Below are 20,708 nucleotides of genomic sequence, written 5' to 3'. Positions count from 1 at the left end.
TAAATTGGTTCATTTTTAACCCAGCCATTCGATTACGGGAGCACCATCCCAACAATAGTTTATTTGATCCACCAGGAGAGGTTGATCAATTTAACTCAAAATATGAGTTGAATATTGCTGGGGAACAAAAAAAAGTGCAGGCTTATTAAAACTAAAATTTGATCTCGCTAAACAATTCCGCACTTCATAACGCGTTACTTGTAAATAAGTCAATCTCCATTTTAGTCACGTCAGTCTAGCTTCTTTGGGCCCATGAAAAAAAACAATCCAACATTTTTTTGCTGTGTGGGTCCCAATGGGAAGGAAATGATGTGATGACTTAATACTCAGAGCAGCTAATGGGAGCGTGGGTGATGAGGAAAGAGAAACACACATAAGAGAAAGAATGGAGGCCTAACATGAGGAGTCGATAGAGAGTTATGAAGGTGATGATGGCAGATTGTGGGGTTGTCATAAAATAGGAAAGTTGAAGAGGAGATGAAATGGGCTGTGAAAGACTAGATAGAGTGGAGTGAAGTGGACACAGTGCGTGAGGACAGTGCATCGCTGAAAGGTCGCAAAGGAAATAGAGTAAAGTAAAGGAAAGTGTGACAGAAGAAAGGAAGATGAGCACCACTGCGGGGAGAGGACAAAGAGAAATGGAAAAAAATCACCAAGGAGACGTGAAATGTCACAAGGCTCCTCAGACAGATGGCAGACTAGAAATAGGTAGAGAAGAAAATTGGTTTGTCAGACAAGCAGGAACAACAAGTCACAAAAAGGATGATGACACAAAGTTCAGAGCACAATAATCCTCGAGCAGAGGATCCATCATGGAAGAATCTAATCTCACAATATTACAGCTGTGTTCTGTTTGTTGTAAAGCCGAATAACAAGTTATCTCCAGACATCATGCACCGCCACAGACCCACAATCTTGGAAACTGTGTTACACAATGCAGTTGTTTTATTAAAATGCCTTTACTGCATTACAAAAAAATTTGTTTCATTTGTTTATAATTAAGAAAAATAACACTGTACCTGTATTGTAAAATAACTCTAATTTAAGGACATGAACAAATATGAAGGTAAATGAATCAGTAGGTGATGTAAAGTACAATCAGTCCAAAGACATACACAAACAGCGGGAGTTCCTCGTGCGCGATCCGTGGCCGCATAGGGAAGCAATGTGCTTTTCAATCACGCTTGACGGCATCTCTTGATAGACATTGTTGTTTAAATCGTGAGTTTGCGCACTTTTGTTAACGTGCCCCCTCTAAGAGTATTAGGAGAGATGCAAAGATGTGACGTCTTCAAAGTGAGACTGAGATTGATCCATCAATTTATTCTGGGCATGATTCATACTTAATTCTGTGCTAAAAGAAAATAATTCACAGCAACCCAAAGCAGTATTGGCTCCAACCCCACTATTCCAAATCCATCACATGACTAGGGCAGTCAATCAACGCCTGAATGGTCGTACTCACGATGGAAATAAAATGTCACCATGAGACAAAACAGGGATTTACAAATACGATTGCACCTCAACAAGTCCATCTGTCAAACTCATAAAGTTCGCAGACGACACCATGGTCATCGGTCTCATCAAAGACAGCGGCGAGTTTGCGTACCGGCAACAAGTGGAGCAGCTGGAGCTCTGGTGCATACGACACAACCTTGGCCTGAACACGCTCAAGACTGTAGAGAGGATCGTGGACTTCAGGAAACATTCTTCTCCTCAGTTGCCCCTCACACTATCCAACTGCCCTGTGTCAACCGTCGAGACCTTCAAGTTCCTGGGAATCACAGTCTCCCAGGACATGAAGTGGGAAGTCAACACCATCTCCATCCTGAAAAGGGCCCAGCACAGGATGTACTTCCTGAGGCTGCTGAGGAAGCATGGCCTGCCACAGGAGGTGCTACGTCAGTTCTACACGGCAGTCATCGAATCAATCCTGTGTTCTTCCATCACGGTTTGGTTTGGAGCCGCCAAAAAAAAGACAAAATCCGACTTCAACGGACAGTTAGGACAGCGGAAAAAAATCATTGGCACCGCCCTACCCACTCTTGAGGACTTGCAAACTGCAAGAATTAAGACAAGGGCACGGAAAATCCTCCTGGATCCCCCTGCACCTCAGGCAGGTGCTACTGATCCATGCGCACCAAATCCAGCAGACACTTAAACAGTTTCTTCCCTCTAGCCATTAACTCCTAAATAGTCACTGACGTAGTCATGACAATACTCCTATTGGTTAAAATGGTTCAATGATTTTCTGCACCAACTGTACAAACTGTCATCGTATTGTATTCTACCACTGATCACTTTAGCTCTGCTTGATGCTTTGCACATTGTCTCACAGTTGTCACTGGGTGGCACCACCGCACTACGGTTCAATTACATTACGAAATGTCCTTCCATATCTATTTGTCATGTCCTTTTTTATGATGATACTAATGCAGTGTGTTATACCAGAGACATATTCCTTGTGTGTTCTACATACTTGGCCAATAAAGATGATTCTGATTCTGATTTAAAACACACAAGTACTGCTACTGCCACAGGAAAAAGACAACAGGTAATTTAACAATAAACACAATTACTAACACTAGTTTACTCAATGTCACTCGGCACGCTGGGAATGGTAGTTTCAATTCCTGCTTTACTACTTTTGTGTTGAGCGAATTCAGAGTTGCGGGGTGGGTGTGGTGGGGGGGGCACCATTCAAGCCACTTCCACCATTGCACGTACACAATAGTTAACGAGAAGTGTGTGTTGATGTGTGCCTTTAAGGGGCTTGGCCTTGTTAGATGCAGCTAGCTGATTTGGCCATTTACCATGAGGCAAGTTCAGTGTTACAGTCTTCTCCCTGATATTTGCGAGTGCTTTCATTTTGTATTTGTGTTTTTGAATGGAAGATACTTTTTCCCCCCACTTCACTCATCCCCCACAAAATTTGGATTGCGACAAAAAGCAAAAGAAAAAAAATGTAGAAAGTTATGTGTCATTGGGACAATCCTAAATCAAGGTATCCAGCCAAGAAAACCATGCCCAGTTCCGACCTATTAACAGTATCAGATTTTTTTAAACTTGTACACGTTTTTGTGCTTAGAAAAATGTCATCAGTTAGCGACAACAAAGAAGTAAATATGCATTATATTACTGTATTACAGACTGTTTCGTTTGGCCCCGACAGACCTCCCACTCGTTTACATGCAACTAAACTCAGCATGACTCCACACGTCAGCTACTGTTTTCCCGATTGAACAGTCTATGCCCCTTTAATAAGACTTAAACTATGCTGTCGCTGTGAATTTGATTTCGCAAGGGTGTGTTGCTTGGTGCATTTCCATGACTACCAGCTGGCAATAACGGAGTAGAAGTGGTATTTTTATCCACATACCTGTATGTTGGAGCACTGATTATCCATCTCTGTATAGCATTTACCATTTTAACTACTACAAAATCACGATTAGGGGCTTTTCACATCGCATTTGCTCATTGCGGAAGGTCCACAGGGCAACAACAGCACCCTGGTTCAGCCGTGCCCATATGTGGAAGTGCTTATATAGCCCCAATAGGTCAAGAGAGAGGCTTTTGGCACTGGTTTTGATGAGAAGTAGACCATACTTTACGCTTTACATTCACGGGGAATGTGTGGAAAAGGTGAGCTCCACAAGGTCCCTGGGTGTGCAGCTCTCTGCGGACCTCTCCTGGACAGCCAACACCACAGCGGTGGTGAGGAAAGCCCAGCAGCGACTCCACTTCCTGAGGGTGCTCAGGAGGAACAACTTGGAGGAGAAGCTGCTGGTGATGTTGTATAGAGCTACCATCGAGAGCATCCTGGTGTACTGCATCACAGCGTGGTACGCGAGGTGCTCAGCAGCAGACAGAAAAGCGCTGCAGAGGGTGATAAATCTGGCCCAGAAGGTCACTAGCTGCTCTCTGCCCAGTCTGGAGGACATTGCCAGCTCACGTTACCTCAACAGAGCTGCCAACATCATCAAGGATGCATCCCACCCCAGCAACAACCTCTTTGTCAAGTTACCCTCAGGCCGGCGTTACAGATCACACAAAAGGAGACTCAGGGACAGTTTCTCCTAGAGCCATTACTGCAATAAATAACCACTGAAAATAATCAAAGGTATTGCATTTTAAACCTAAACGCACTACCTCACTTGTGCAATAATCTATATATATATATTGCGCGTCGTCCCGCACGCGGTCTGTCCTTCCGTCTGTCCCTTTTCAAAACGTACCTACTTCACCGTGCCGCCACTGCGCCGCTCAGGCAGTGCCTCACTACGATCGCGCGGGCATCTTATCGAAAAAATGTTGTCTACCCACAAGCATTGCAATGAAATTGTTAGTTATTTAGTAGAGCTAAACATCTCTTTATTTTCGCGATAAGCAATGAAGATGAACAAAAAGTTGAACCAAGCAACAACACTTTTGTGGGCCGAAGGCCCACCTTACCAGCCTTCCGCAGGAACTAGCTGATGAGCCGCCCGGAGGGCGGCGAACCACCACCTTACCAGCCTTCCGCAGGAACTAGCTGATGAGCCGCCCGGAGGGCGGCGAACCAGCTAGTGAGCAATATCTGAGCCATTTCATTTCATGTGCAATATGTGTCTTGTGTGCAATATAAGCATGAGTCGAGACTACCACTACTGCTGCTGTTGTTGTGTTGTTGAGTTTTGTATTTATTTTATTTTATTCTTTTTTTTCCAAAATGCACTAAGGAGTGGCACCCAAATTTCGTTGTATGCTATACAATGACAATAAAGGCGATTCTGATTCTGATACTTCGGCAATATATATGTCATTGTTTCAAAAGAAAGTCCTGGCTTAACTCATTTTAAGGTGGAGGAGAAGCAGGAGGAGGAGAAGAACAGGAGCAGCACAAAAAAGGAGTGGGTGCATCCCCAACTAATGGCTCAGCGGTAGCTGGAAATTTAATCGTGCCATTTACTTTAGAAGTTAGCCAATATAGCACGCATCAGAAATCACTCTGCCAGCTTCTGTCTTATTTTAAGCGCTTTCAGACGTCACCACGACGTCACTCTCGAATAGAACATTTTCTACTTCAAGTTGTACAGTATCTCCATCGCAGAAAACGCCGTCTTGCCGCAACGCATCGTGTTCCGTGGTCCCGCCCCCACAACATATATGTTTGATTCTGCGTGCCCTGCGATTGGCTGGTAACCGGTTTAGGGTGTCCCTCGTCTACTGCCCGAAGACAGCTGGGATAGGCTCCAGCACCCCCCGCAACCTTACTGAGGATGAAGCGGTTCGAAAAATGAATGAATGAATGTTCACAGCTTATCTTTTCTTTGTTATCCATCCATCCATCCCTCCATCCCTTTTCTGATACGTTTATCCTCACAAGGGTCGCGAGGGGTTTGGGAGCCTATCCCAGCTGCCTTCGGGCAGTAGGCGGGGGACATCCTAAACTGGTGACGAGCCATTCGCAGGGCACACATAGACGAAAAACCATCCACACTCACAATCACACCTCAGGGCAATCTACAACTTTCAATCACCCTACCAAGCATGTTTTTGGAATCTGGGAGGAGACCGGGGTACCCGGAGAAATCCCACACAGGCACAGGGAGAACATGCAAACTCCACACAGGGAGGCCTGGGCTGGAATGGAACCCTGCACCTCTGCACTGTGAGGTCGACGCACTAACCACTCGTCCACCGGGCCGCCGGTAGTGAATTGTGATTTTCTCAATTTCTGGACAATTCTGTGCATCCAAGCTTCCAACTTTGTAACAACAGTTTGGGGAAGGAACCCACATAGTGTATGTATAAATGGACACAATGCTCCACAGACGTGCTCCAGCATTTTGTAAAAGTCTTCTCAGAGGTGTAGAAGCCTTTGAGGGAGGACCAAATCCATTTGTCGTCCATTATATTGCACTTAATTGAACGGTGTTTGTTTGTTTTTTCTTCTTTCTTCTTTCTTCTTTCTACCCGCATTCTTGCTGCTGGAGGCTGTAAATTTCCCCAGTGTGGGACAAATTAAGGATATCTTATCTTATCTTATCTTATTTTCGCTTCTTGTGAGTAATGACGCAATCTATTGTCCCAATTTTTCTGTGAATTATTTCTTTCACAGGGAAAATGCTTGTTATCACATCGAAAGGAGAGTCAGATGTTTCCACAATATGTTTGCACCTTACTGCCACCTTATTTCAAACAGCAACACATTTATGTTTTGCCTATGTTTACACCCGCGGAAAAGGTGTTTGCGAGAGTAGGAGTGAGAATATTCCAAACACGGAAGCAGTCAGATATGCATTCACTTGGAAAATGTCCTGCATGTGCTAATTTGCAAGGGGGGTTGGGGGGGGGGGGGGGGTGATTTTGCCTTTCCCGACTTATAACGTTAAACAACTGAATGCAATTAATGGACAGTATATATATATATATATATATATATATATATATATATATATATATATATATATTTTGCTCAGTGTACTTCATGAAGCACTTTTGAATTCTTCTTCTTTTTATAAATGAAAGAGCTTCACCGGATTTCATAAGGCGCAATACATTCCCTCCAGGCAACAGGTCTTAAATACATTCCAGCCTCACGTCATCACCACATATAGGAATACCCCCCCACCCCCATAAAGAGTCCTCAACCCGACCCTCCCATCGCACCAAAACTGACATCTTTTGTTGCCATGGCGACCGTGCTTCCAAGGTAACTGCAAGACGGAAACGTGGTGTGTGAGCAGAGTGACAAATACCTTCGACGTGCGCGTGTTTACCAGCGCCGCCGCCGGCACACACAAGCAGCCACCAGACGGACCGAGTGACACAAATGCCTCTGCTGAAGCTTAACACACTAAGGAGCGTGCGCACACTCACTGCACTCGCTCCACACACAAACACACACACACACAGTTGTAAAACTTTATGGCATGATGAAATGGACTATTTTTCATTTGAAAAACCTGTTGGTATATTCTGGCTATACATCTGTCTCTCTCTCTCTCTCTCTCTCTCTCTCTCTCTCTCTCTCTCTCTCTCTCACACGCTCTCTAACACACACACACACACACAACAGAGAACACACTCATATTCCAACCCCAACACACCAACAATTGAATCGTCTATAGTTGTTAATCGAATGTGTGCACATGTTTGTTCTAGCCATCCAAAGCAGCGTGTAGGCAGTTAAAAACCAAATTAGTAAAAGTTGAATTGTCTTCGCTAGATGATGCTTGCCTTCTTATGAGCGAGTGCATTAATGTATATGCGTGAGTTTTGGGTGTGAGTGAGAGCATGACATGTATAAACTTGCATGTTTGCACTTAACATACACAATGGTCTACAAAAAAAAAAGAATTGAAGATGCACGCACTCCAAAAAGTGCACATTTCTACAAGTTTTACTGACTTTTACAAACGCACATCAGGGAATGAAATGGCTATGTGTGCACATATGCGTTTACGAGTGCATGCTTGAGTGTGTTTGTGTATGAGTGTCTGTGGTCCCTCACCCCTGGATGGCCTCCTCGTCTTGGTCTGCATGGTCAGCGTGCCCACCACAGCCCCCATGTTTGTAACGTCGCCGTGGATACAAGTGCGTCTGTCCGGATGCCGAGGTCTGGATGTGTTTCGTCACGTGTTTAAACGATTAATGCGCACGCACACTCGTACACAACCAAAACACACGCGCTCACTCACCCTCTCATCCTACCTCCCCCTTTTCTCTTTCTTCCTACAGTATCTCTCTCTTGTTGGTTGCTCTCAGTACACACCGCCTTTCCAACACGTATACCCCTCCTTCTCATCATGCTTTCTCACTCCATCTCCCCGCGCTCCTCCTCTTTTTTTTCTCTCTCGCCACTTTTGCTCCCCTCATTCTCACTCTTCTGCACCCCTATTTGGGGTCTCTTCCCTCTTTCCTCTCCACGGACCATTGCAACAAGCCAGAGAGCAGCATTGATGATTCAGAAGGATTTTTATTCACTGAATTATTTAATTGCAGTGTATTTGATTCTTCAAAGACAAACTCCATGAATCACCGGGAGCGAAAAAAGTTGTGTTTCACACTCCAACGTGGCAGATATGCAGATGAGTAAGACTTAAAAAATGAGTTGAAAGTGCAAATAAATTATGCAGTGTACCCTGGTGACAAAAAGTAGGAACAGCGCCATGCATCACTTCCTGTTTGGTCCCAACAACACAATTTCTTCGAGGAAAAGCCACGTGCATCCATCAACATGTCCCTTCACTCCATCCATCGTGCAGCCAGAGTGGAAAAAAGAAATGGACGAGAGTTTGCAAGATTAGCTGTCATGGTAGGAAGAAAGGATTGTCAGCCAGCAGGAGAGCATAAAGACGGGTGCTTAGAGTCGAGGGAAGAGAGATTAAAAGAGGCATGGGATCGAGAAGGAGTGAAATATTTAATGGGGTAGTTGTAATAGAGGGACGAAGACAAGCGTCAGATAAAAGCGTAAGTGAGTAAAGGGGTTCTGCTCCTGTCTGCATGGATGAAAGTGCGACTCATTTACAACCAAATCAATACAAACAAGGTCCTACGTTGAGGAAGACAAATCGGGTGGAGGGAGGGTGAACCACTCCAATACAAGAAGCAGAAAACAGATGCTGTACAGCAGCTTTAAAAACACCTTTCTGTCTTGTGTGCGGGCAGTGTGGCGGCGTGAATGTGGGTGTCTATGGTTGTTCGCCCTGTGTGTGGCAACCAGTTCAGGGATTCGTCTGCCATTTGCTCGAAGCCAGGTGGGTTAGGCTCCAGCAATTTCCACGACCCTCTTCGGGATACGCAAAGTTGAAATGGATAGGTGGACAATATTGATTGTACAGGCAATGAATGCTCTTGACATCCTAAATGTCTCATACGAATAGAAACCAAAGTTAGCCAGTGCTAATATATTGCTGGTGCATACATCTGCAATTTTGAGCTTTTTGGGTGGCAAACCTTTTTTTTGTCATCCTCCCAGTGCCTCCCTGCCCAGCCTGGCATTTCCTCCACAGGCTACTTGATTCCCGACTGATCCACTGGGCCATTCCTTCACCTCATCGTCAGTTCTCTAACACTTAGGCAGAACCTCACCGACAAATCTAACCATAACAGTACTCCCTCTTCTACTTGCTTCTACAGTCTTGTTAAGTTCTATTGTTGAGCTGGTACTTTAGGATAAGTGCCACTTAAAAAGCCATCGCTGCATACAAAGTGCTGCACAGTGAGTAGAAATCTGAAAAATCTGACATACAAAACAGTTAAAAAAATAAAACATGAAAACAATGCGGAGTGTCATGCTGATTCAATAGCCAGAGAATAAAAATGTGTTTTGAGATGAGAAAAATCCATGTACGGTTTGATTTTCTGTGAAGTGTGGTCCTCTACATTTGCTGAGGTGTGTGTAATCTGCCAATGTCAAAAACGACTGGCTGGCATTTTCCACATCAACAGCCTGACCCAATTTACAGCAGGTAGCAAATAGGAATCATCTGCTGCAAATCAACCGCAGGATGCAAACATGTTGACACTTCCCTCAACACTCTGCAACCTAATATACAATTTCATAGACTTTCAGGAGCTTCAGAAAGCAAAATCTGAGTTTTGACAGTTTAAAGGTAAAATTTGAGAGAAAAAGTATGCTCTTATTGGTAAGCCACCTTTCCATATAAAAGAAACAAAAATCTCTGAGTTGGAATTTGGCGTCTTTCTGGTTTGTAAAAACAATAAGCATGAATCTTATAAGTTTTGTTTGGAAAGATTATGTTTTACGAGGAGTGAAATCCACACTCGCAAGCCACAATATTAGGTACAGTTGTAATCTCTCTCTCTCTCTCTCTCTCTCTAGCTATCTATCTAACATTGGCACTCACAATCAGTGTTCAATTAACCTACTGTGCTTGTTTTTAGAATGTGGGGAAAAAAATCGGAGGACCCGGAGAAAACCCACGCAGGCACGGGGAGAACATGCAAATTCCACACAGGAACCCCACACCCGTGCATCGTGAGTGCTAACCAGTCAACTACAGTACCGATATATTTACATCAGTATCAACAACAAGACCAGTCCAGTTACAAACACATTTCAAAATATTTACAGGTATCAATTCATTGGTAAGTGTACTTGGTGTGTTGCAAAAGATTGCTCGACATTGGAAAAATGCTTGAGAATATGTTTGTTGTTGCTCAGGAAAAGGTACACAAGTTAACGTAAAGAGTCCTGATGCTATTTTTAAGCTTTTCACAGTTAACTTTAGGCACATATTTGATTATTACCTTCGGCGCAATGAAGAGCATGAAATATGAGTTACTTCAGCGGCTATTTTTCAAACCCAGAAGACGCCTGGTTTACTAAAACCCCACCTCTTCCCGTATGTCTTCCACGCCGCTTTCATGATGTCAGTTGTGCAAACCGCCCATGACTAAGTAAACAATAAGAATCATATTGTCATGTCTCTGAAGGATATGACTTAGACATTAGTTGTTGATCTTACCTTTTATTATAAACCACAAAATCACCAAAAGAGAGCAACAATGGCCTGAGGCAAAGCATACACATACACATAACTCCTCTCTCAGGAGCATAACGTCCGCTCTCCCGACTGCATCTAAGCAGTTTACACACACATGCACACGCACGTGTGGACACAGATTTCTTCTTGCTGTATACAAGGATTATCCCTCCAGGAATTCACAGGCCATCAAAGTGATTTCTAAGTCATCGTCACCGTTCCTGACTTTATCCTGAGCTTCCATCCATCTCTCTCTCCATTTCCTTATCTGGGAATTTGTCTCCAGGCATCCATTGCCGCTCACCTTTTATTTTTGCCATCTCCACCTACAAATCTTCGCTCACAGCGTTGCAGTCGTTTGAAATCTGCTTGCCAATCTTACATCTTAATCCATTCCTGTTGCTATATAGTCAGTCAGTGACAGGCCTGTCCATGTACGTATCACCGTTTTAATAATGTGTTGGCAGAGAGAGGTGTTGCTGTGTAAGTGTGAGTGGCAGATTTAAGGAAAGAGAAGGAAAATGGAACATTGAGGAGAGTGGAAAAACACGTGGAACATATGGAGGTTGAGGAAAGTAGCTACTTTTAGGGCAGCAGAAGAATAAAGGAAGAGGAAAGAGGCCAGGAAAGCTTCAAGGGGAGATTAGAGTGGGATGCAGGCGGCAAGAAAAAGAAATGTATATGAAATGAGCCAGAATGAAGTCATAATAAAGAGCAAGTGGGACATGTCAACAGTGTATTGCTGGAGTGAAAGAACATACAGAATGAGGGAATGTGGGAAAGACCAAAAATGAAAATTTAAAACCCTGACTAGGATTTATAAGTTCCGAATTACCTCCCAGCTAACATGCGAGCCAAGGGTTCTTCACGTTGCCCTTTAATGCGTGCACATAGAGTACACTTGCTCATCTGTCTGTGTCAGGAATATCAATAACCCCTCCGCTTCAAATGACTGCTCCCTCACGTCTCTGTGTCTTTATGAGAATGTGCTTCTCGCACCCATCATATTATCAAAAAGGGAATAATTAATGGTAGCTCTGCTATTGATCTCTGATCACACAGAAAAAAAAGAGAATGGCGGAGGGACTGAGATGAAGTAGGAAGGAGGAGACAAACTTATATCTTAGCCAACTGGTGAGCTTGTTCTCTTTTTAGAGGATTCCATTTTGTGAAATCATAAAACTGACATGCCTATAGCTGTTTTAATTATTGAATATTATGAATAAATACACCCCAAGCAATGGCATTGGAATATGTGGCTGGCAACCGCTTCAGTGTATCCCCTGCATACTGCCCGAAGACAGGTGGGATAGGCTCCAACACCCCCCACCACTCTTGTGAGGGTAAAGCGGATCGGAAAATGGATGGATGGATCCACAGACAAAAGTATTGAAATTCATTTCATAATCAGTTCATCAATCTGGGTTTTGGAGACACCACACAAATGAATGTAGGGTAGCGAATTGTGAAAAACACCTTTGTGGATGCACATGACGATTGCCTGTATAGTCTCCGTTCCAAGCATTCTCAGTCACACGGGTCGATAGGAAAGAGCCCGATGTGTGGCATTGACGGGCATATCACGTATTTGAGCATATAAAATACCTTTATCTTCCAATACATCAAATCAAGAACTCCAAACCTCTACACTACAATATAGGACTTCACAATAAATTTTTATTAATATGAAAACTTTAAATAAATAACTAACATTGCACTCACCGGCGATGCTACTGCAGAAGCTCCTGCTTGTCTGTGAAGGTTAACTTGTCTACTCTTACATAACTACTCTGAAAGTGCGCCTTTGTAACCCCCCCAAAAGAAAAAATCTAAATCTGGAGTGAAACAAGACACTTTGCAAAGCAACGTTTGCCAAAATCACCTCATAAAGTCCATTTTTTTCTTGATGTGAATTTTCAACCATGGTCTTATATCATCCTCTATCGTAAATCAAGCTTTGGCTGCACATAGAGCTGAACCAACAAGAAATGATAGTAGCTGACCCAATGAGATGAATGACAAACTCACTGGTCTCAGGGCCTCTCGGGATTGCTTTCCTCCGTTGAATCTACATTCTGATTGGCTAAAAGAAAAAAAAACACTTATTTCAATGGTGTACGTGTGGACAACGCCTGTACTCGAAGCTGAAATTTGATTGTAACAAAAACAAAAATACTGGAAGGACTGGAAGCCGTGAGGCCAAGACAAATGAAATTATGTCCAGAAATTATGTAGTAAATGTCAAACTGTGTTTCTACAGACACTGCCTTATAAATAGAGAAACTCCTCTAGAACGAAACCTACATGGGCGAAATTACCCCCTTCATGAAAAAAATCTTCATGAACACAATTCAGATTTTCCTGCCACCCGTACGACGAAACCCCCCCTGTTGCATTATACAAAATAATTTTCTCTGCTCCAGCCTCGCGAAGACATTCACTACAACGAAGTCTTATCCAACAGCGACCTCTACTGCTTTGTTCGAAAAAAGGCAAGAGCAACCACCACACTGTTTTACAATGTGAACGATGTTTATTTCCATCACAGCTGCGAGTTTCCTGAACGCAACATATTCATAGCTGCTCTGCCATTGGCCTACCGAGCATCATCCTGGCCTCCGATTGGCCAAGAGGGACCTCACTGTCTATGTGTGTAGATACTGAAGCTCGATCCGCAGCATCCGATTAGCTGCTCAGAGTAAACTGCTTATGGCTCGACGGACATTCAAATAAACGAACGTTTCCTCGAATGTTTACTTGTTATCATGCTAAAAACACCCACGGGATGCTTCGTAGTCCTCAATGGCCATAGTTAGCTCTCGAAGGCTAAAAACATTACGCTAAATGGAGCGCTAATGAGAGAGAAGCGTACTATTATACTCTATTATACTTTATTTCATTTTAAGTCAAGTCAAGTCAACAGTATTTATAGAGCACTTTCAAACAGCCATCGCTGCATACAAAGTGCTGTACATGGAGCAATTTAACATGCACAATAACAGTAAGACAAATCGGAAATAAAGGCGGTAGAAAGCACCAAGCAGTAAAATCAAGAACAAATCTAAGTCATGCTGAGTTGAACGCCAAAGAATACAAGTGAGTTTTGAGTAGGGCTTTAAAGATGGGCAGCGAGGAGGCTTGCCGAATGTTCAGTGGGAGGTCATTCCAGAGAGAGGGAATAGCAACAGAAAAGGCTCGATCCCCTCTGAGCCTCAGTTTAGTTCTTGGTACTTCTAACAAAGACTGGTCCACAGACCTGAGGCACCGGGCAGGTGTGTAGGGGCGGATGAGCTCAGAGAGGTAAGGTGGCGCGAGATTATTTAGAGATTTGAAAACAAAGAGGAGGATCTTGAAAATAACTCTAAAATGAATGGGGAGCCAATGAAGGGATGCCAGAGTAGAAGTTATATGCTCCCTCTTACGAGTACCAGTCAAGAGGCGAGCAGCGGCATTCTGGACCAGCTGAAGGCGCTTAATGGAGGACTGGCTAACTCCAAAGTACAGGCCATTACAGTAATCGAGCCGTGATGTGACAAAGGCATGGATTACTGTCTCAAAGTGTCCATGTGAGAGGAAAGGTTTTATTTTGGCCAGCTGTCTAAGGTGAAAGAAGCTGGATTTAACACCGGCACCAATTTGCCGATCGAGTTTGAAATCACTGTCCAGTTTAAGGCCCAAGTTTGAGACCGTTGATTTCAAATAAGGAGACAGGGGGCCCAAGTCTACAGGATGGAATGTACAAGGGCCACTGGGACCAAACAATATCACCTCTGTCTTCTTTTCGTTGAATTTCAAGAAATTTTGTGCCATCCAGGTTTTGATTTCTTCCAGACAGGATAGGAGTGGCCTTAATGAGAAGGAGTCTTTCTTGCTCAGTGGGACATAGATCTGGCAGTCATCTGCATAGCAGTGGAAGGGAATACCATGTTTCCTTAAGATGGAACCCAATGGGAGAAGATACAGCGAGAATAGCAGAGGCCCCAGAATTGAGCCCTGTGGAACACCACATGACAGGGGATCAGTGCGTGACTCAGAGCAGCCAAGGCTGACACAAAAGGTCCTGTCAGCTAGATAGGACCTAAACCACTCAAGAGCACTGCCGCCAATGCCCACAAAGTGCTGCAAACGAGTCAGCAGAATACTGTGATCCACTGTATCAAATGCTGCAGTTAAGTCCAATAAGACCAGACACACGTGGTCTCCAGAGTCATTTGCCAGGAGGATGTCATTCGAAACTTGTAACAGGGCTGACTCCGTGCTATGCATCGTCTTGAAACCTGACTGGAAGACCTCCAAGATGTCATGTTCATCCAAGAAAAGTTTCAACTGCATGTGCACCACTTTTTCCAGAATTTTGGAAATGAAAGGCAGTTTGGAAATGGGCCTGTAACTTGACAGCACATCTGGATCAAGACCAGGTTTCTTGATCAAGGGTTGGACCACAGCATGTTTAAACTGGGGGGAACTACACCAGAAGAAAGGCTGCTGTTGATGATATCCAAGACCGATGCACCAACACTCGGGAGAACCTCCTGAAAGAAGCGTGGGGGAAGAGAGTCGCAAGGGGAGCCAGATGGCTTCGTCTGGCGAACTACATCCTCCAAAAGCGCCAAGGACACAGTATCAAAAGAATTAAGTACAGCTGAACATGGAACATGGACAGAGGGGTCAGATGCGGTATTTGAGACCGGAGTCCTAGCTGTAGAGACCTTATCAATGAAAAACTGAAGGAATCTGTTGCACATCTCGGGTGAAGAATCCGAGCAGGTAGGCAGAGGGGGTTTGAGTACAGAATCTATCGTTTTAAATCGTGCGCGTGGGTTGTGACGGTTAGCTAGAATAAGGTCCGACAGATATTCTCTTTTGGCCTCTTTTACTGTGAGCTGGTAGTCTTTCCAAATTTGATAAGAGACATGCAATTTGTCTTTTTTCCACTTGCATTCAGCTTTGCGACACTCCTGCCTAGCTGCGCGCGTAATGTCGTTAAACCATGGCTCGGGTTTAGGCTTTGGGAGCACAATTTTTGAAGGAGCCACCAAATCCAGGATGGCAGGGCATGATGAGTTGAACCAAGAGGTGAGTTCCTCTGTGTTAGACGAGGGTACGCAAAGGTTATTAAAGGCATCAGAGAAATGACTAGCAGTGCGAGGGTTAAAAATTCGGCGTTTACAGCTAGGAGCGCCAGATTTCACAGCAGCATGCGATAAGACTACTTCAAATAAAACTGCCATGTGATCTGAAATCCCATTTTCAAGGACTTCCAGATTCGACACCGGTAGACGATGAGCAAGGACAAGGTCTAAAATATGCCCTTGTTCATTTTAGTTTATTGGATCCTTCTTCAAACTATTTGCTTGTTTTAAACCTCTCTATACTACGATACACTCTATACTATACAGTTTTCCATTTTATTTCTTGGATGTTCAAAACGACATGGTGCTCTATATGACATCATTTCAACTGTCCGGGTGAATGAGTTGGCAGTTGTAAATGTGCACACAGGTTGGGGGCAAAAAAAAAAAAGCCAAAATTCATCTGCTTTTCTGTCATCAGCTCCGGTCGAACAAAAGGGACTGAGGGCAAGTGCAGGCAGAGCTGTTCTTGCAAGATAAATCACGTCAAAAAGGTTGTTGATGCACAATAAACACAGTACAACATGTATTGATTATTTTAAAAATATTATGAAAATATGTTGCAGTGGTAACAGTAAAAGAAATGAAACTAAAAATGTAAATAATTACCGGTACCGGTAAATAAAATGGATGGCATGACAAACAGACACACAGGCATATACACACAATAGGGATGGGAAACTCCAAAGAGTTTAATGTTGTCATGCGTCGACTAAAACCCCTTTGCTGCCTTTAATTGGTCCTTTTGGTGCACTTCTTTTGATGTTCAGGGACGAGAGAGAAGTGCAGATACTGTGTAGCGCCATTAACAATATATCATTTCAACTCTTTAGCCTTGCAGCAGTCCAACACACTCACCCCGAACACACTCACATAGGCCTCAAACTGCACGATTCCGTTCGGGCTGAGGCTTCAACCAGAAAGATGTTAGATTAGATTCTCTGCACTTGACTCAGAGAGGAATGAAAGAGTGTTACTCTTTCGCTAGTGCAGCGTGTTATACCGGAGACAAATTCCTTGTGTGTTCTACATACTTGTCCAATAAAGATGATTCTGATTCTGATTCTGATTCTGAAGAGACCAGAGATAAACAGAGCTCAACAGAAAATTGAGTCGTCAAAGATCAATCCAAGTGCAGCTCAGGGAAGACAAATGCAAAGTCTTGAAGGGAGGACTCTATTTTGAATGTGCGCGAGGCACAGAGTGAGCGTAAAAATCCACTTGGCAGAGAGATAGATGAGCATGGAAACAAGAGACAGGGTTAAAAAAAAGGAACAAAGTGCCAGGGAATGAAGGTGTCGACAAGGGGCTTGTTTACGGCACAATTACATGTGAGAAATGTGTTTGTCTGACAAACTGCATCATGATTTTCAAGGTAGACATTTTCGATTAAAAGGTGGCACAAAACCAAGTGCAAGAACTGATTTTGTGCACTTTTTCACAACAATCAACTCACTGTAACATTTTAATATTCATGCTATGGTTGTCCTGCATGCCATTCGAAATCTTCCAATGAATAGGCCTACTCCGCCACCTTTAAAACACAGAGCAGTATGGGCCAATAAAGTTCACTCCTGGTGCGTCTCCATTGTATTACGGGTGCAAATTTGGTGAACATACAATGTGCATCTGCTTGATACTTTTGCACATTTTCTCACATACATTACGAAATGTCCTTGCATACCTATTAGTCATGTCCTTGTTTACGATGATACTAATGCAGCGTGTTATACCGGAGACAAATTCCTTGTGTGTTCTACATACTTGGCCAATAGAGATGATTCTGATTCTGATTCTGATCATATTTTATCCGAAAGACACCATTTTATTGACTTCATTATAATTTGATCATGCCACTGCTTCGCAACATGAGCCGCTCCCTCTAATTTTAAGAAGTATTGCTTTGGGGGTGGCATCTGCCTAAATGTCTGACACCTCGTGATGAACACTCTTATTCCAATTTCACACTGCTCAGCTACAGTAAAGGAATTTTATTTTTATAATGTTCTAAAGAAGAACCAAGGGCTAGCCTGAGAGTGTACGTGGGTGTAGGAGTTGCCCATCCATCCATTTTCTATAGTGCTTGTCCTTTTCAGACTTGCAGGTGGGCTGGAGCCTATTCCAGATGACTTTGGCCAAGAGGCAGGGTACATGCTGTACTGGTCACCAACCAATCACAGAACACATATACTGTAGACATGTGAGCATCCAGATTCACACTCCCATCTATGGCAATTTAGCACCTTCACGGAACCTATCGTGCATCTTTTGGAATGTTACGAGAGAAAACTCATGTCAAACTCCACACAGGAAAGCCAGAGCTCATTTACGAGCCCCAAAACCTCTCGACTGTAAGGCAAACCTGTTAATTCACTGTGTTGCCAGGAAGAATAAATGCTTTGTTAAACTCACAATGCATCTTGACATGGTTAGACTGAAAAATATTCAATGTCATTCAAAAGGGTTTTGAAGGAATGTAGATCACGTGACTACACATGTGAGTCTGAATTATAATTAATGTCCATAAATTAGTTGAAAAGTTTACTTTTGGGTCTATCCCAGTTGGCCGTTGGGTGCTGATCAAGAAGGGTCCAGGCATGCAAAATGAGTTTTGCCCTGCTTTCATTTGGCCACTCTTTTTATTTATTTTTTTTGTAACGGCGCAGCAGATGGTGAAACACACACATACACACAGATATGCACACACGCGCTCACACACACACACACACATGCAGACGCATATTCAGTGAGCAGCACCCCCAAGGAGCAACCTTGTCTCTTCTCTCAACTTTTCTCAATTTTTGCCTCCTTGACTCATCCATGGCCTTGAACCAGCACATGCACCGCCTCACAGTGGCAACTTCAAAGTGCGCGCTGCCTGGAGAATGAGACAAGCAGCGGAGAGATTCCCCCAAATAAGCGCAAAAACGCCCAAAATACATCTTTATTTTGCTTTGTAAGCACGACTGCCGCGCGGAACAACACGGCCCACTTTCCTTTGAATGCCGTGTTGCTTCGTTTATCTTCTTTTTTGGCTCTATGTTTTTTCTCCAGGAGAAAACATCTACCTTGAAAATGAGCCTCGAGTGACTCATTCGACAGCCATCTGAAGCATCTGCTGAGAGCTGTTGCCATGCAATGAAATGAGGCGCAGGATGGAAATTAAAATAAACAACCCACGCAGGATATATGCCTGTATTTCACTCCAGCGTTTGTAAGGTGCATAAAATTGTACTGTTCTCCCCCCCCCCCCCCCCCCCACACACACACACACACACACTATGAGTGGTCTGCTACTGTTTGACAGACACAACACATGAAAGAAAACCTCATCAGGGACTTCCATAACATTCACAGCCTGTCACACTGGTGTGCTCCTGCACTGCATTTTGGGAGAAACTTGATGAAAGATGAGCTGCCAAGTGACAAACATAAGGTTCCAGGTCAACAGATGCGTGGCAGAACGCGGCCGGATGCCAGCAGATCACGTGCGTTTTCACAGCACACCGACTAACACTGCGCTGTTTCGTGAGTATACATCACTCACGCAAATATTTTCACATTTTCAGAGGCTGAAGTCACCTCATTGAAATGCTTCAAGAGCCTCTGCCAGTTCTCCTTTGTCAAACAGGAGCAGCACCGACAGGAAACAGGTTGGCTTAGAGAGCAGACGGAGGTAAATACTATCACCTTTTATAGACATGCCCAATGGCACGCCTTTTCCATTTCACACACTCACACACACACACACACACACACACGCACACACACACACAAACATAAACACATAGGGGCATACTCCCAAATCCACAGTTCAAACAGAGGACAGATGGTCCCCTGAGAGGGCTTTGTCATAAACCAATGAAGGGTTATTTCATGCCAACTTTGGCACTGCACGTCCAAGTCATTCCCCATAATGCATTGCATGTACAATATGCAAGAGCACGAGGACACACAACAACTTTAACCCTAAACCGCAAAGACACAATCTGGCATGCGCAAAACAAACACAAGCTCGGTGGGAGATTGAAATCTTCCAATCACATCTTACCTCTGTGGTAGCTTACTTGCTTGGACTGCATGGAAAAGGTCCCCATCACAAGACCCATGATGAGAGTCGGTCACAGAGAGATTGCACTGTGTGTATGTGTGTGTGTGTGTGTGTGTGTGAGTGTGTGTGCTTGTCTGCCTGTAATCAAGACGGGTGTCTCCAGTGGATGTGTGCAATGCTGCAATTAAGTTAGTCCATGAGCCAGCTGCATGCGTGCAAGTACAGCTATCACTCGTTATGCCGCCTCCTCGCACCCACACAGCCTCGCATCTTCCGCTCGGGGCTCTGTGTGTGCGTGTCTATGATAGTTTGTGTGAATAACAGCGTCAATGATATCAGGGGGGGGGGGGGGGTGTCACATGCACTCTGAAGCTACCTTTAACGATGCTGTGACTGAAGCCACTTCTTTTACATACTTCTGTCTTTCGCTTTCCCTCTCTCTCTGTCACTCATCATCAATTCCCCTGCGCCTCTTTATGTATCTTCCCCTCCCCGTCTGAGTTCCTCCCTCATATTGCTCTCAGTCGCGCCGTCTGGTAAAGAACGAAGTGTTGCTCACTGTTGCACAGACTGAGACATGGAGGGAGGGAAATTAACCCCAAAAAAGAAAAACAGGAGTAAGGAGTCACATGTGCCAAAATTGGAGATAAAAAATTGATAGAGTGACACTGATTTTGAGTTACGGAAGGGAGCGGCTCATCTGTTAAGGACTCGAGCTTTGGAACCAGAGGGTGACATTTTGAAACACTGCAGACAAATGCAGAATGGTAATTAGTTGTTGATGAGATGCTAGTTTGCTTGCTGAATACTGTCAAAATGGATTGATTTGATGTACTTTTGAAGCAATTGAGTTTTTTAGGTGGTTGTTCTGCACACGAAATAGGCGACCAAGATGCTAACATCACACCTTTAGAGGGGGTGTAAAAGCAAGGATGACTTGGGGGCGGGGAAAGGAAACACCCGGATGCCAGGTCAGGTTTCACACTTTTTTCTGTGTTGAAAGGATTGAAACTCTCCAACAAGTGTTTTATA

The 20,708-nt window shown here is 43.9% G+C and overlaps 2 protein-coding genes and 1 long non-coding RNA gene across 10 annotated transcripts in view; 1 reads left to right on the top strand and 2 right to left on the bottom strand.

The window, feature by feature from the left end:
- The window catches only part of LOC127603884 (Kv channel-interacting protein 1-like), a 61,558-nt gene that overhangs the window by 20,324 nt on the left and 20,526 nt on the right, over window positions 1-20,708 (bottom strand). For 3 of the 8 annotated variants that reach the window (XM_052070574.1, XM_052070583.1, XM_052070568.1), the window contains exon 1: window positions 7,496-7,602. The exons of 2 other annotated variants lie outside the window; for them this stretch is intronic. In XM_052070574.1, coding sequence (XP_051926534.1) covers window positions 7,496-7,553 — 58 coding nt within the window. In that variant the 5' untranslated portion in view covers window positions 7,554-7,602. Of the gene's footprint in view, window positions 1-7,495; window positions 7,792-19,676; window positions 20,199-20,708 lie in introns of those variants that run through there. 3 more of the 8 variants (XM_052070621.1, XM_052070602.1, XM_052070612.1) reach the window with 3 other exon arrangements.
- LOC127603921 (uncharacterized) overlaps window positions 1-20,708 on the bottom strand; it is a 40,309-nt gene that overhangs the window by 6,270 nt on the left and 13,331 nt on the right. The window lies entirely within an intron of this gene.
- Window positions 18,925-20,708, top strand: part of LOC127604000 (uncharacterized) — a 29,825-nt gene continuing 28,041 nt past the window's right edge. Inside the window, exon 1 of the long non-coding RNA XR_007963183.1 lies at window positions 18,925-19,301. This is a non-coding gene — a long non-coding RNA (uncharacterized LOC127604000). The remainder of the gene's footprint in view (window positions 19,302-20,708) is intronic.

This window comes from Hippocampus zosterae, chromosome 1 (assembly GCF_025434085.1).
Source record: "Hippocampus zosterae strain Florida chromosome 1, ASM2543408v3, whole genome shotgun sequence".
In the NCBI taxonomy this organism is placed as follows: Eukaryota; Metazoa; Chordata; class Actinopteri; order Syngnathiformes; family Syngnathidae; genus Hippocampus; species Hippocampus zosterae.
Note: the sequence above shows the minus strand (reverse complement) of the source record. Positions and strands in the feature narration are given on the sequence as shown.